The 15,068-nt window shown below is 39.8% G+C and overlaps 1 protein-coding gene across 1 annotated transcript in view; it reads right to left on the bottom strand.

Annotated features, from left to right (window-relative positions):
• Positions 1-15,068, bottom strand: part of PATJ (PATJ crumbs cell polarity complex component) — a gene marked incomplete at its 5' end in the record, with an annotated part of 149,132 nt that overhangs the window by 74,596 nt on the left and 59,468 nt on the right. The window contains one exon of the mRNA XM_082484225.1: positions 13,116-13,233. Within this exon, the coding sequence (XP_082340351.1) occupies positions 13,116-13,233 (118 nt within the window). The remainder of the gene's footprint in view (positions 1-13,115; positions 13,234-15,068) is intronic.

The raw sequence follows: 15,068 nt of genomic DNA, 5'->3' as shown, positions 1-15,068 counted from the left end.
GAGGATGACAAAGTGAACACTCCTCATATAGTTGAATAACTAAAATGCAAACTTCCAGGCTGAAAACATACTGTTTGATTAACCCTATTATTCCAAAAGAGAAAGGCAACAACCAAATAAAAAATTAACTCAAATGTCTCTTCTTAAAATGGGAATGTAAGGGTTTATTACATAGAATAATTTTAAATTGTCCCATGTGATATAAACTGAAAAAAAAGTATCTACGCTGTGCTAATAAGAGCACAGATTTTTCTACCACTGGAAGTGTCCGGCAGACAGCAACTCTTGCATTTACACAGCCAACTGCCATTTTCCTTTTCCATCGGGGGAGGCGGGGGAATCTGGACAGATGAGCAGATAACAACTCCTCCCCACACAAAAATCCCTATTTAATATCACTGTGAAATCATAAAACAGTTGTATATTCTCCCTAAATAAGCCATACATCTTATTTAATCAGCTGTCTTGAGAGTCTATTCAAGAAGTTAATCAGGTTTATGCTGCGCTTATGACATCATAAAACTTGACAGATTTGATTAAATAAGACAATATTTTGTATCAGAAAATCTATTCTGATTGTTTTTAATCCCTCCAAAGGACAGAGTCTGGCAGACCTGTTTTCTCTTCCACAGAGAGTAAAATCAAAGGATTAGGGTCAGACACCTTTGCTTATACCACATTTCAAAGAAGAGGTGATAGGCAAGGCATTCATCTCTCTGCGGAAGAAAAATAAAACCACAAACAAGTGAACAGGGTATTTTAACAGATTTTTTTTTTTAGTACGAGAATATGTTATTAGGTAACAAATAGCTTTTCTTGAATGTATTTAATGAAATAAAGATATTAATGCAGTAAGCTTCGGGCATTTTTTAAATGAACATAATTATAATCAGGAAATTGATAATGTATGTGAATAGAGTCTTGCAATATGTCAAGAACTCTCTCTTTTCCTTCTGGCAAAAGAAATCAATCTCCAAGGATTTATCCAAGAGGAAGAGCTAAACGGATAAACTTCTCTATATTAAATAGACTTACTTTTTCCACTCTGACTGGAGGAAGAAATCAACTAAGAGAAAGTTAAAAAACAAATGCTTGAGGGAAAAATAAGAGTGGGGTAGGGTAGTTTCTACTGTAACTCTTTTGGGTTGATATTCAATGGATTTTTTTTCTCTTGGGGAATTTAGCCCTCAAATGGGTGATTCAGATGCATCCAAGACCCGCTCCTCAGGAACAAACACTGTCTTTTGGAAAAGCTGGAACTCCACGGATCCTGCATTTTTTTTTATTTTTTTTTTTAAATGTAAATGGCCATCTAAGCCCTAGAAACTGTGGCACGGTGCTCCAGAAGGCTCAAGATGCTTTGTGTATCTTATGACAGATGGCTAACCAAGACATCCAACAGACGGTAACCAAGCCAAAAGAGACACCAGGTCTTCCGAACTGCAGTCCAGGGGTTCCGCTCCAGTGTTTACTAATTATATTTTCATCTCTTAATATAAATTAAGCTTAATTCTAGTATGGTGAATAATTTTATTCTGTTTTCTTATAGGAACAAAGCTTATGCAATCATACCCTGTGCAACCCAAACTCCTGCCCCGAAACCTTTGAACCCGGCCAATTTGATGCAAATCCGATGGTGGACTAGGGGTCTCAAAGGTACTATAAAAGGTTCATGAAAATAGGCAGCCGTGCGGAGGAGAGAAACCTGATAAATACCCTGACTGGGGGAAAGGCTTCGGTGTGAGATCACACTTTATTAAAGCGTCAAAGAATTCACATGGGAGAAAGCCCTTAGAAATGCTCCAGCCACAGGAAAAGCTTAAATCAGAGCTCACACCTTCCTCGACATCCAAGTCAGTCGAATGGGAGACACAAATCTGTAGGAATCCAACTTCATTAGCTGCAGTACTCACAGACGTACTCGTTAAACTCTTCACAACTCTGCACTCGAGTCCTGGCTGGAGGCAGTGCAGAGAGCACCCAACCAGTACTTCTGTCCTCTCCTCGAAACATCTATTTTGCTTCTCTCCAAGCAGAGTACAGAAATAAGTGACAAAGGAAAAGGGGAAGGTCTGCCAACACGCGGCTATCAAGGGACGGGGAGGACGGGCCAGAGCAGATGTACCAACTGGCTGCTATACAGACCCATCCAGGGACGCCGAACGGGTGAGCCCATTGGTTTGCTCCCATGCCAAGAGCCATCCGCTCGCGCCGCCAGCAGCTGCCACGGGTCCTGCTCGCTCTGCCCTTCCGAGCCGGCGCTCTCCCTGACGCGTGTCACTGTGCGAGTCCTACTCATTTACAACGCCACAATATGCCTCCTGCACACACAAAAGAACGACCACATCATTCTGTCCCTGAAAGGCTTCGCTGAACTCCCCATTCCTCACAAAATCCCCTTCAACCTCTTTCTTGGCCCTCGCTCATAAGCTGCCCGTGCTCATCCTTGCATACAGCTCTACTTACTCCCTCGTCCATCACATTCCAGTCTCATCTCATTTTTTCCCCTTCCACTCTTCTCTCAGCCCTCCAGTGACACCTCCCTACATGCCTCGCTGTCAGGTTGTTCACTTAATGGCTTTCTTCCCTTGAAAAACAGGTATTAAAAAAACACAAGTCTTCCATACTTCTAACAACTCGATCCTGAAATAAGCTCTTGCTGTAAAATCACTGCATTGTCTGTTTAAACACGTTGATGATACACAATAAAACGATGCTGTAATAACCTGTCATAACCCTATGAGAATAACAGGTTACAATATGGAAGAAAGAACCACCAAACTTTATGGGTTTCAAAACAGATTTTTTTGCCAAACACTTGAAAGGAATATAGTTTCTGGTTCATAACACGGTTTGCATTACGGTTTACAATTCAGCACAGAAAAATGTCCAGATCTGAAGGTCTGAGTAGTTGCAGATGAGCCTGGCACAGGGAGCAGGAGGGTCCAGCATGAAGGGAATCTCGTCCCTCCTCCTTCCCTGGGCATCCAGCCGATCTGCTGCGGCCGAGCGGCCCCGATGACTGCGTTACAGAACAGTCGTGGCTCTACCGGACCAGATGATTTCAGGACCATTACACACTGTAGTAGTTCAGGATACACTTTGCTGTTGAGATACAGCAAATGCTGCTGCTTGCTGTTTATCCCCAGAGCACCTGGAGGGATGGAGACTTAGAAGCATAATGTCTTTAAGAACCATTTGGATGGAGTAATCCCTCTCTGCTCTCACGAGCACAGCGTAAAGAGCCATAACTTCAGTGAACATGCATCTGCACACACAAACAAATGCCTTGTACCGGCACACTCTCTGGCATTTTCCTCCCAATTCCTCCGAATTTAGGTATGTGGTTCAACTCTAAGTAACAGCACGTTACAGATACAAGAACTTATGTTCAATACATCGTAATATCCTCAAGATGATCAGACCATGGAAATGACAACTTCCCACCTCACTTTATAGAGGACCTGGTTCAGTATACTACATCAGTTTAACATTCACAGGTCAAAAACATGCTACTCAAGCTTACAGTTCTGAAAGCCGAGGTAAAACATGTAAGTATTAATATATATATGTGATTACTAATGCACTTGGTTTTCAGTTAAGGGATACAAAAAACCTTTGAAACTACCTAAAGCATTTAAAAAAAAAAATCCAGAATAATTGTTAAAAGCATTTGGCATCTATAGAAAAATTGCAAAACAGTAATGATGAAGTCAAGGTTTACCTCTTCTGGCTTTGGACAACGTACGTATTCCACCTCAAGCTCTGTCCCCCTGGCAGTAATACACATGACCTGAACAGGAATTCCCAAATTGAGCTTGCTCAGCTACTGCTGTTGGGACAGCAGCGGCTCCTGCCTCTGTGCGGGACTGTCTGCACACCAAGACATGCAGAAGAGTAGAGTCCTCCTCCATGCTTAAGCCTTGTCCTTCCCCCAGACAGTCCCCCCACCTGTCCTGTTCTCCTGTTGTACGTTCCAACTCACAAACCTCATTACTCCGCTTTGCTCCCCCTTCTCCTTTACCTTCTCAAAACGACCACGGAATATGATGCCAACATCAACTCTGCTCCTGGATCTTGAATTACAGCTGTGGATCCTGCCAGCAGCTGGTTCCCACAGCACCGGCGGTGGGCAGGACAAGGAGAGAGCTGGGAGCGCACAGCACCAAGATGCCACCGGTCAGTGGTACCCGACATGCCATCTGCCTGTTAGGAACACTTTCCCATTAACTGAGGTACTCTGGATTAATGGGTGTCTCGATGGAGGTGCTCACCCCTCACCTCTGGGGAGCACATGAGGGCCAAGGCAGATGATGGCTACGGACTGTGCCCACGCACACAGCTCTCTACAGAGGGATGCCAGCACAGCCCAGGCTCCTCAGTTTTGGAGGGCTATGCTCCTCAGACCTCCATCCATCTCTGCCCAGCACACGTGCACACACACGTGCACTTTTTACGTTCACAGCAGCAGAAATTTGCTGTTTCCTTGATGATCCCCAAAAGCTCAATGCTTCAACGTTCCCTCTAATAACTTTTTGGGGAAGCAGAGAGTGGAAAGCACAAGCTGTGATCTCTAAGCACTGACGAAGCAAACAGACATGCCCATCATTACGCTAATAATAAAAGGCTCTTTATTACTTCTGGGGTAGCAGGAAGAACTACCTGCCCTTTAGCCAGTTGCCACATCTCTTCTCACTTCAATATGGCAAAAGTATTTTGAATTTGCTGATTCTAAAATAGAGATGTTAATCTGATGCAGATATCAGTCCTTTATACACACACATATATGTATATAGATCCCCTTCCCGATGTTATTAGCTTGCAAGTACTTTTCGATACGCATGTGGTCCCTACAAGGCATAAAGCACATTTTTAATAGTCTGTCAGTGTGTATCATTGCTAACCTACCTACAGATAAATATTCTGGGTTGCTCTTTAAATGTCAGCTATCCTGATAAAGAGCAATTACATACCTGCTCAAAGCAGAAAGTAAATTGATGACTAGCCCCTAAGCCACTACATTGAATTAGGGAGAATCGAGTCTTAAGACTGAGGAGCAAATGATAACTTCAACTTTCTCAAACAGTTAAAGAAGTTATTCTGGACAGCTGTCTCAATTACTGTAATACCATGGAAAACTAGGTAACATCTGTAAAGAATAAAATTATTGCCATTTAACATTTTTACTTTCCCTTCTGTTAGAGACTTGCTTCCCTTACATATTTGGAACAGGTATTGTTTAAACCAAGCAGACCTTTTTTTGAAGAGAGCTATTATGCAAATAATCTATTCTGTATTCTAACTAAAAGCAATGCTGTGCTAGTCTGGGCAAGACACGATGCACAGTAGAGTTTCTTTGTAATTTTTTTTGGTGTGCAGCGGAGCAACATCATTTACAAAGGTAATGATGAAAGATATCACCCTATCTAAAAATCAGACATTCAAGAATAGAAACACATAATCACCTTTTATAGGCTAGCGTTTGTCTTTCATGTATTTATTTAAATATTTACAGCCTTTTTGCATATTTTTAGGTGCAAGTCATTGCAGTGATATTAAGCCTTCTTGAATGAGAGCAATATAAAGATCTACTTGTATTCTCCTCTCTTAGCAAGTTTGTGCAGCGATACCTTTATATGCAGATTTATACCACAGACATTATCTTCTATCTGTAAGTTATATGAAATTACTTATCTGTAACACCCGAGTAAGATCAAAGATCCCAAACAACATAAGCCACCTGCACCATGCCTTTGACACTGTAATAACCTTAAAACATCAAATCAGTATATTTCATGCCTAGCATTTTAATGCTATTCTCTGGATACCTGGCTTGTGTTGAAAAAAAGATCGTACCTAAGAACAAATGGAATCTGAGGCAATATTTAAAGATTAGATTATCCTTCATTGCAAATAGCTCATTTGTTTACTATCGCATTGCTTTATTCTTGTTTTGCCTCCTTATACCATGAAAATGCTGAATATTCAGTTTAGATTCCCCAGCAGCTTTTTATTTTAGTCTAAAAACATTTACCTAACACATTCTTAACAAGCAAAGTGAAGAAAATTCAGCCATCTGTCTCTACATTACAATAACAGTTATGGAAGAGTAGATTATTCTATATAGCAAGAAATTTAATGCTAGGAATTCTTATACTTCAAGCACTGCGTGCTCACGTCAGTTTTGTATATAAGAATGTGGAACACGAACGTACAATAGAAACAATGATTTATAAGGAAACACAAGACAAAATATTTTAAAGATATTAAATGCATTCAATATTCCAATCATGCTGTACGTCCATGCTTCAAACTGAGGAAAAAAAAAAAAAAAAATCATCTGTGCTATTATTTTCCTACCTCCAGCACTTCACTAGTTCTAAAATATGACTAAAAATACTTAAAATGACTTGCTGGAAACAAACACAATATAGAGATAGATCCGAATCCTTACCTGGGAAACCCCCTTGTACCATTGCTGTACCAGCATGTACTTCAAGATATCTGCATTCCTGACAACCATTCAATGCTGTAAGCAGCTCAAATCCTCATCATACACAGACTCAGTGCTTGTCTTTCTTCTGACGACCTTGGGCCTATTTTTCTCAGATTTTTCTCTCCTTAAGGGCAAACCGTCTGTCTGTTTCTATTATGAGATGCCATCAATTATATTAATTTCAAGCTACCCACGAGCTAACAGTTACATCTGCCAGCAGATGAAGGCTGCCTATGGAAGTATGCAGGGAGAAGCAGATCTCTGCTTTCCCACATCTGACCCACTGATGCTCTCCGGCTGCTGTTTGTGCACTGCCTTACTCCGCTAGCATTCGAATGACATCCCTATCCCCAAACACGAGTCACCTCAAACGGTTGTTTATATCGCTGTTAGCTGCAGGTACTATCGCGCTTAATGACCCACTGCGTGGCAGAGCAGCAGTTAATAGTCATTATTTATCTAAGCATCCTCTTCACGTAAGCGACAGGGGTTAAAAATGAATTCCTCTTAGTCAAATGGCTTCATGAAACGTGTTATTTTCAAATGCTGCAAACCTTGCAGTTTCCCAACACTGGTATGTGCTCGTGCTGTAGGGTTTGTTTGTTTGTTTTAATTTCAGAAAACAAAACCAATCTGTCCTTATAAGCATAAGAAAGATTCAAACTTCATCATAACTTGTATTTTGCTGAAACTCTAAACAAGCAATATCAGTTTTACTGCAATGAGTGCTGAACTGAAACATTGAAAAGACCCCAAATCCCTCATTTAGTAATTAAAAAAGCAAAGGAAAAAAAATCTCTCTCTCTAAATTTATAAACATACTTAGTTATTTTGGGAAATCCTTACTAATTCTCTACTCCAAATGCTGCATTTAAAACCACCCAAAATACTCAGTTATTTTGCTAATACCATTAATTTATTCATTTTTAAAGTTCATTGTCCTTTCTTTAGAGTATGTATCACAGCACACACCAAGCCATCTGTTCAGTGCATTATGTACAAGCACACAGTAAAAAATACAAGAAGTCCCAGCTGCAATTTTACTATTAATTCATCAAAAATGTAATTTCCTTTTGCAATACTTCATCAGATGATGAGAACTGTGCATGTGATTCACAAATAGAGTAAAAAAAAAAAAAAAACCCAGCCCCAAACCAAAACCCCAAACTAACCCACAACCTCAAACTGCAGTGACATACCAACATCGTAATCTATCCTCATGTGGCACAACAGCTTGTGAGTCTGCCCAGCCTGTACAGCCCTTCTGGATCTGATATTAGGGCTGGGTACAAAACTTACATATTTTAGCTAATTATGGGTCAGAACAAGAATGGGAAAAGAAGATTAGCAATACAGAGTCCTATTAAATACAGATTAACACAGAGCTAAAAAATGAAAGTCACTGCTCTATTCGTCTAATCCTAGCTCTTGCATGATCTTTGGAAATCCACCATACTAAATACACTTGTTACTATATTTAAGAAAATTAAATATTTTAATTACAGGGTTTTTTCGATATTTTATTTTCATAAAGCTTGAAGCATTTTTCCAGGCTATATCTTACTCTTTGAACATCATCTCTATTTGCTGTTGATTGCAGTGACATCTATTGGAGAGGCAGTGTTTGGCTACATGAGCTTCCTCACCCGAAGATCACTGGGTTTGGGTTCCATCCCCCCCACCTCCAAAAAAAAAATTTAACAACATTAAGAATTGCTTTTCCTTTGTTTTAGCGCAGCTTCACATACAAGCTCTAAACAGTCAGATTCTCAAGGACTATATATGAGTAGGTTTGGTTTTATTTAGTTATTGCTAATAATTTTTCCAAAGTGACGATGATCTTTTCCCATCTTCACCCACAGCAGTACAGAGACACTTCCTGAGGTCATAGTTTTGCACCTAAAGCACCCCCTCTATACTTGACCATACCTTCCGCAAAGTCTCTTCTGAACTCTATTCCTTTTTATCACCTTTTGTTTTTAAGGAAAGCCACCATCCTCTCGTGTGCGTACACATATCATCGACGCTAGGGAACCTGCTAAAAACCTTCGGGATGATGAGGGCCCTCTGCTCACGTGCCCGAGTGGTTTCTAACCCCAACCCGACCCTACCTAGGCAACAGGCAGCGTGGGTTTGTCTGAACCAACCCACACACACACACACTCACCCCTCCTGCACCCGACGCGGCCACAGGTTTATCGCAACGGGGAACGCAAAGTCGAAACACGAGAGTAGTTCTAAAATCTCTTTGCTTTGGTAGAGAAACCACCATTCCTCAAAAAGCATTTTAGGAAGATAAATCATTATGCTTTCTTACAGCTTCATTGATTTCTACATTATCTAGAGACAAAATAAAAGAAAGGGGGCATTATTATCCCCTTATTAGATACAGTTAAATATCCTTGCAGACAGGAAGTCTGAGCACAGCAGTAACTAGTCCATTATCTTAGCCACCTTTCACACATTTTTTTATTATTATCTATTTTTATTATTCTAGACTTATTTGATACCAACCAGATCAATCTCAGTCAATAACTGGACAAAGGATTTTACTAAAAAACACAATATCAATTGAAATTAAGGATTCCAAGTGCTGTCAACAGTTGTCTTTTTAGCTTTCTCATATAGTTTTTAAAGTCTTTCCTATCCAACTTATGATTGCTTCCACTCAATCACAAAAGTATATCTAAATTGTAGTTACGAATGCCCCAAGGAAAGCCATATAAAACATTCCATTACAAACTACTCTGCCCATCCATTTCCTCTGCTTCTTTTTCCTACTAACCCCTCATTATAGCAATAAGCCGCAACAGGGTGCACATTAGTCTATTAGCAGACTCTTAGCGCACACCTACAGCCATCCGCCACTAAAGGAAAACACACCAATGCCTATTGATGCAGTCTGTAGCACAGCTGCTTCCAAGTACAAATAGCTCCTTTGTACGCTCTCCCCTCCTTTTACTTGTTTTGATTAAAAAAAAAATAAAAAATCCTGTTCGAAACCTGATGTTTTTAAGGTTTGGGGAGCCTAAAAAACCTCTTCATGCAGAGTGACCTCCTCCAAAATAACCTCTGCCATGGAGGAAGCGTTTCCAGCGTGGGGAGGAAAAACTCCAAACCCATGTTGTAACATTTTCAGGTCTGTCAGATGAAGCAGTCCGAAGGCTCCTTTTGCAGCAGGATGCACACGCTGCAGGTTTTACAAAACTATTTTTCAAGTGTAAACTGAAAGCCTTAAACCAGCAAAGTCAAAGCAAAGAGTAAAGAAACCCCACATCACACAGGGTTAGAGCTGAATACTGATAACGATTTGACAGTATCACTAGAAGAAGAAATAAAACAAGAGGAAATGCTATTTTCAACTTGTCTTCAAAGTATAGCAAAAAACTATCTAAGAACTTAGAAAATAATACTGCAAGCAATGGTGGTTCAAACGAAACTGAAATATAGAGAAGCAGATCTGAAACTAAGGGGTTTGGGTGCGAGAAGTCGCATTTGAAAAAAAAAACACAACAAAATACCTGGAACTTCTTTAATCTTCTTAAACCACAGAAACATGGAGGACATCTGGAGTTTCTCGAAACCAAGAGCTACCTAGTAGTTTTATGCCCAACAAGGATTTACTCTATTTGGATCAAAAACAACCTTTGAAAAGAAAAGGCAGAACATCTACAAGAAAAGACTGTTTGTTACAACAAGTCAGCAATGAAAGCTACAGTTTCAGTGGTGGAAAAGCAGAAATAAAAGGGAGCATTGCCAAAAGGCAAGTGGATTTAGATCCCACAGGGGAAATTAAATCAATACCAAAAGGTTATTCAGCCACTTTAAGGGGAAAACAGACAAAACATGGAGACTGTGAGGCAGTATGGATGGGACAGAAAGGAAAGAAAAATTTTCAAGTATGGCAGGAAGACTAACAATGCTTTGCTTTCATTTTCAGCATCGGGAATGATGAAGGACACGGAAACAAAAGATGAAAGCACGGGGTGAAAGAAGTGACAAGCAAGGAGAAAAAACATCAAGTGGAGCACGTAAAGTATTTCTGGAGTATGAAAGAAATTGATGAGCAGGTTTGTGACACTGCAGTTGTATTAATAAGGATGCTAAAAAATAAAATAAAATCCATCAGGAGCACAACCAGAGTACAGATTTAACAGCTGTCCCACCTCAAAGTTCTCGCTAAGGCCTTCTCGGCTATTGGCACAGAGTAACTACAGGAAGCAAATGAAAGGAGGAGAGACTATGACAGGACTTTACCCGAGCTGACACCACTTCTTCCTTTTAGCATACCTGATCTTCTAAATAAGGAAGACAACCAATCTAGTTCACCTGTTCAGTGAAGCTCAGAAAATTATTAGTTAAGTTTAGAAAACCAGTAGAAATAGTGGGGTAAGCGGGTACGGAACAGATGGATATGAAAATGCAAATGGACAGTGTTAAAAAGGCACGTAGCTGCCTGGACTGAGATGTCTGGGAAAGGTGCTAAAGAATCAGGACAGAAGTTATGAACATCAAGTAGTTCAGAAAAAAAATACTGTACTGGAATTTACAGAGAAAATTTTGTTTTTCACGTGATCACAGAAAAGACTCTGCAAAAGCCCATTCCACAGCTGCCAAGATGCTTAATATCATTAAATACAGTTAGATCATTTCTAACATGCTTTTTACTTCAAGGATTGAGGTACAAACTTAGTTTAAGTTTCCTTAGCCCGTTTTTTTTTATTTTAAAGAAACAGAATGAGGCGGGATAGAATAAAATGGAAAATGCACCTCTTGGTTTTCCAAGATTCATGGGAAAGACGGCTATTGCAAAACATTCAACTTCGGTCAGTGAAAAGGGTAGAGAGAAGAAGATTCACGTGCATAGATGTGCTTGCTGATGCCAAATCCGTTAGGATTGATGAATTTAATATCAGAAGTAGCTTTACTTTTTCAGCTATTAGACTCAGCTAGCAGTATCGTTAGGGATGGCAGAACGTCAAAAAAAATGACCAAGCCCATCAATAAGAAATTATTTCTGTGCAAAGTATTAACTTATGTCTAGCAAGCACTCAGATTGAGGCATATCCTAATTAGATAACTCAGGTGTGAGGCTACTTATCAAATATACGCTTTAACTAGGAATTATAACTTTAATAACAAACTGAAATCAGTTTGCTACACTTGGAGGTTTACAGAGTTGGTGTGAAAGCTCAAGATATATTAAATCCAGCATCCACAGAGCCTGCAGTCAAATGCTCCTCCTGACTACCACTCCCCACAAAAGTAGTGAAAAACCTTCTTGAGGTAACTATGTGGCACACTCCAAACAGATGAGATGACAAACTCAATAAGGGGGAGTTCTGGAAAATCCTCAGTCGGTTCAAGAACTCACAGCTTTCCCTTAAAACAAGAGGCAGAGCTGAGCACCCCGCTTCTGTGCCCCTGTTACTGTTTCCATGAGAACAACCTTCCAAAATCCTTCTCGTCTCCACCAAAGCAGCCCTAAAAGTGACAAACCAACCAAACTCATTAATAATCTCGGCTTCAATGGCACGCTATTGCCAAGAAAATCAGCAAGAGCAGCTGGAAGAGCGTTCCCACCAGCAGGCCCCAAATTGGGAGCTTCCACTCTGAATCGGAGCCATGGTTGCTTCAAGGTCGAAAGCTACAAAGGCATCTCTTGGCTTACCCGTAACTAGTGCAAACAAAAAACACTCCAAGACAAAAGATGGAGTCTTTTGAGAAAAATTACAGTAGCAAAAAAACCAAACCAAACCCCCCAAAACCCACCACATGTATGCTGATTTGGTACAAGAGGGTGTAAAGAAAAAAAAAAAATAAAAGCAAGGTAACTAATTTAAGAAAATAATTTAGGACTCCTAACCACAATTTTGGTATTCCTAAATATTTTATTGGAAGATAAGCTATGGATAATAATATTCTGCTTATCCAAAGTTGTAATTAACAAAGCAGTGTGCTGGAATCTAAGTCATGCTGCCAGAAGCTCTCACGTTGCACTGCGTCCCACTCTTTAGGTCTCTAGTCTTCCACAGAGCGTATATTGTCATAATTCGTTGCAAAACCCAGAACTGGACAATTGCAGAACCTCTCCCATAAAAGGTGCTACAAAAAGGGGGGATCCTTTTTTTCAGTAGCGTACGGAAACAATAAATCAGCAGATTTTTCTTTTTAAAGGAAAAGATTTTGCTTGAACAGCATTGTCTGAAGTCAAGCGCAGGCTTTTCTGGACAAGGACTATGCACCAGTGGTTCTCAACCTACGCCTGCTCAACTACCAACACAACTACAACGGTAAAGCACAACATCTGCCTTTCACTGCCGACATCGCTGCCAAAGCAAGTCCTCTAGGCATTGCTTACACATTTTTAGACTGAAAATAAACAGAGCCCTTCCTACATCTCTTCAGAAGAGCTGAGCTACAGGAACCTGGCTGGGAAGAGAAGACTATTTAAGTTGCAAATCAGTAGCCCTTGGTAAGAACAGCATTGAGGATTAGATGCTGTTGCCACACTGAGCACTACTTCTCATAATAAAAGCAATAAACAGCAGATAAATTTATCACAATCTGATTGTGTTCCATAAATGTAACCTGATGTAATGATTGTGGCACTACTCACTCTCTGTACAAGCATCCTCATTCTCCTCTTCATCCACGTTCGCCTCCTCTGCATCCAGTCTCTCAAGTGCTTTATAAGGAGGTGGCAATTTCATTGGAGGCGGAGCCCCATATTTTCTCTAATGGATTAAAAGACAAATAGTTACATGTTTTGTAACCTTCACGCACCAGAAAAAAAATCCTATTGTCTACTGCACTGTATGTGCACACACACAGCACTTAATTACAACGCTAATTTCTACAGCATAAGCTTTTTATACAAGAAATCAGAACAAGAAGTGACACTGAACATCAAAAAAAGAAAATACAATTGTGCATGCATATTTACTTGTTGACAAAAATACTTGTATATCATCACAAACATGAAAGTGTGAACATCAATTAAGGGTTAAAAATAAACATGAAATTATACCCCATTTCATATTAGAGACTCAACAATAAAATTTTCTGGTACTGATAAAACAAACTTTCAAATACAAAATATGAAGTCGATCTTCTTAGTTCATCTACAAATATTTAAACATAACAGCTCATCTATATTTTGGCTTAAATTAAAAAAAAAAAAAAAAAAAAAGAGTTCTAACTTACAATAAAATTCCATTACCTCACATAAATACAGGCAGCTCCTATAATGATGCATATAGCGGCGCATAGCAGGCGTAAAGAATAGGCTGTGCATCTAATGAAAACAGACGCTTGTTCGTCCGAGCAACTGTTTTTATAGCTCCAAGTAACTGGATCGTGCCTTAGTTTGTTACATGATTTCACGGAATTATGTTGAACTGTATCCCATGCAACCCCACTACTAATAGCAGGATGCACTTTAGAAAGGGAACACCGATTACGATTGCCATTAGAGCAACCAGAATGCCTGTAATTAATTTCTTTTATAGCTGGGAAATACAACCCAACACCCAAACGACAAACCCAGAACAAAGTTTTTCACTGTGTACATTGAAAGCTGAACCTGCACATGGATTTCTAAAATCTTGAGCCTAAATTTGTACGGAATAGGCTAACTAGCAAACTGCAATGCAAGCTACACAGAAAATTCTGTGAGATAAAATATATGTCATCTCACCCATTTAAAAAACATTACAGGGAAGTGCTGCGTTGAAGACAGCATAACAACAATAAATGAAATTAATTCAATCCAATAGTAATAGGAGTGTATAAGAGCACTTGGAAACACGACAGCTGCTTCCCAAAGGATACAGTACACCAAATACGCCTCCCACTTTTCGCTTGATGCCAACGTAGGTAGAACTGTCCAAAATCCAGAAGATGCAAGAAGTGCGAGAGGACTCGTGCTCTACATTATTGAGCAGGTAAAGACAGAAAACCTGCAGCCCCACTTTCGGCTGCCTATGACAAATCAGTATCACTGTAATTTAGTAGTAACTCATAGTCTAAATGTTGACCCTTTGGCTTTTAAGACCTTAAGCATTGGTTAGAAAGTCTGCGTGAAATTACATGAGACACTTCAGCTTGTCCAGCAGTTTGCTATGGCTTCTCTTGTCCCTCCTGTCCCGCTGAAAAGCCAGAATGAGTAAATTGCGTCAGAGTATTCCGTTACACCATGGTTTTGTATTAAACACAGCTCCTTCCAGTACAGAGGCAAAAGCACAGTTTACAAAGCCAACCAGCAAAATAACATTAATATCTGGTTTGTCCACAAGAAGCGCTATTGTTTTAAGTGGTTTTATATAAATTACTTCAAGGGATCATTTTTAAACAAACAGATCAATAGAGGAGGATAAACACCAACAAATCAGAGGAAACCTTCAGTATCGAAAAGATAATTCATCACACAGGAAAAGGCAGATTTTCCAGCTGGATGTGGCTGCTTTCAAACCAAACTCTTTTGTGACACTTTGAAGACTGGACTAGAAATATCATGGATTCCCCACAGGGAGGCGGACTAGTAATCCACTAATAGCGACTCTTTCCAACT

Source organism: Vanellus vanellus, assembly GCF_965231255.1.
Source record: "Vanellus vanellus genome assembly, chromosome: 5".
NCBI classification, from domain to species: Eukaryota; Metazoa; Chordata; class Aves; order Charadriiformes; family Charadriidae; genus Vanellus; species Vanellus vanellus.
The sequence above is the reverse complement of the archived record's forward strand: the minus strand, read 5'-3'. Positions and strand labels throughout refer to the sequence as shown.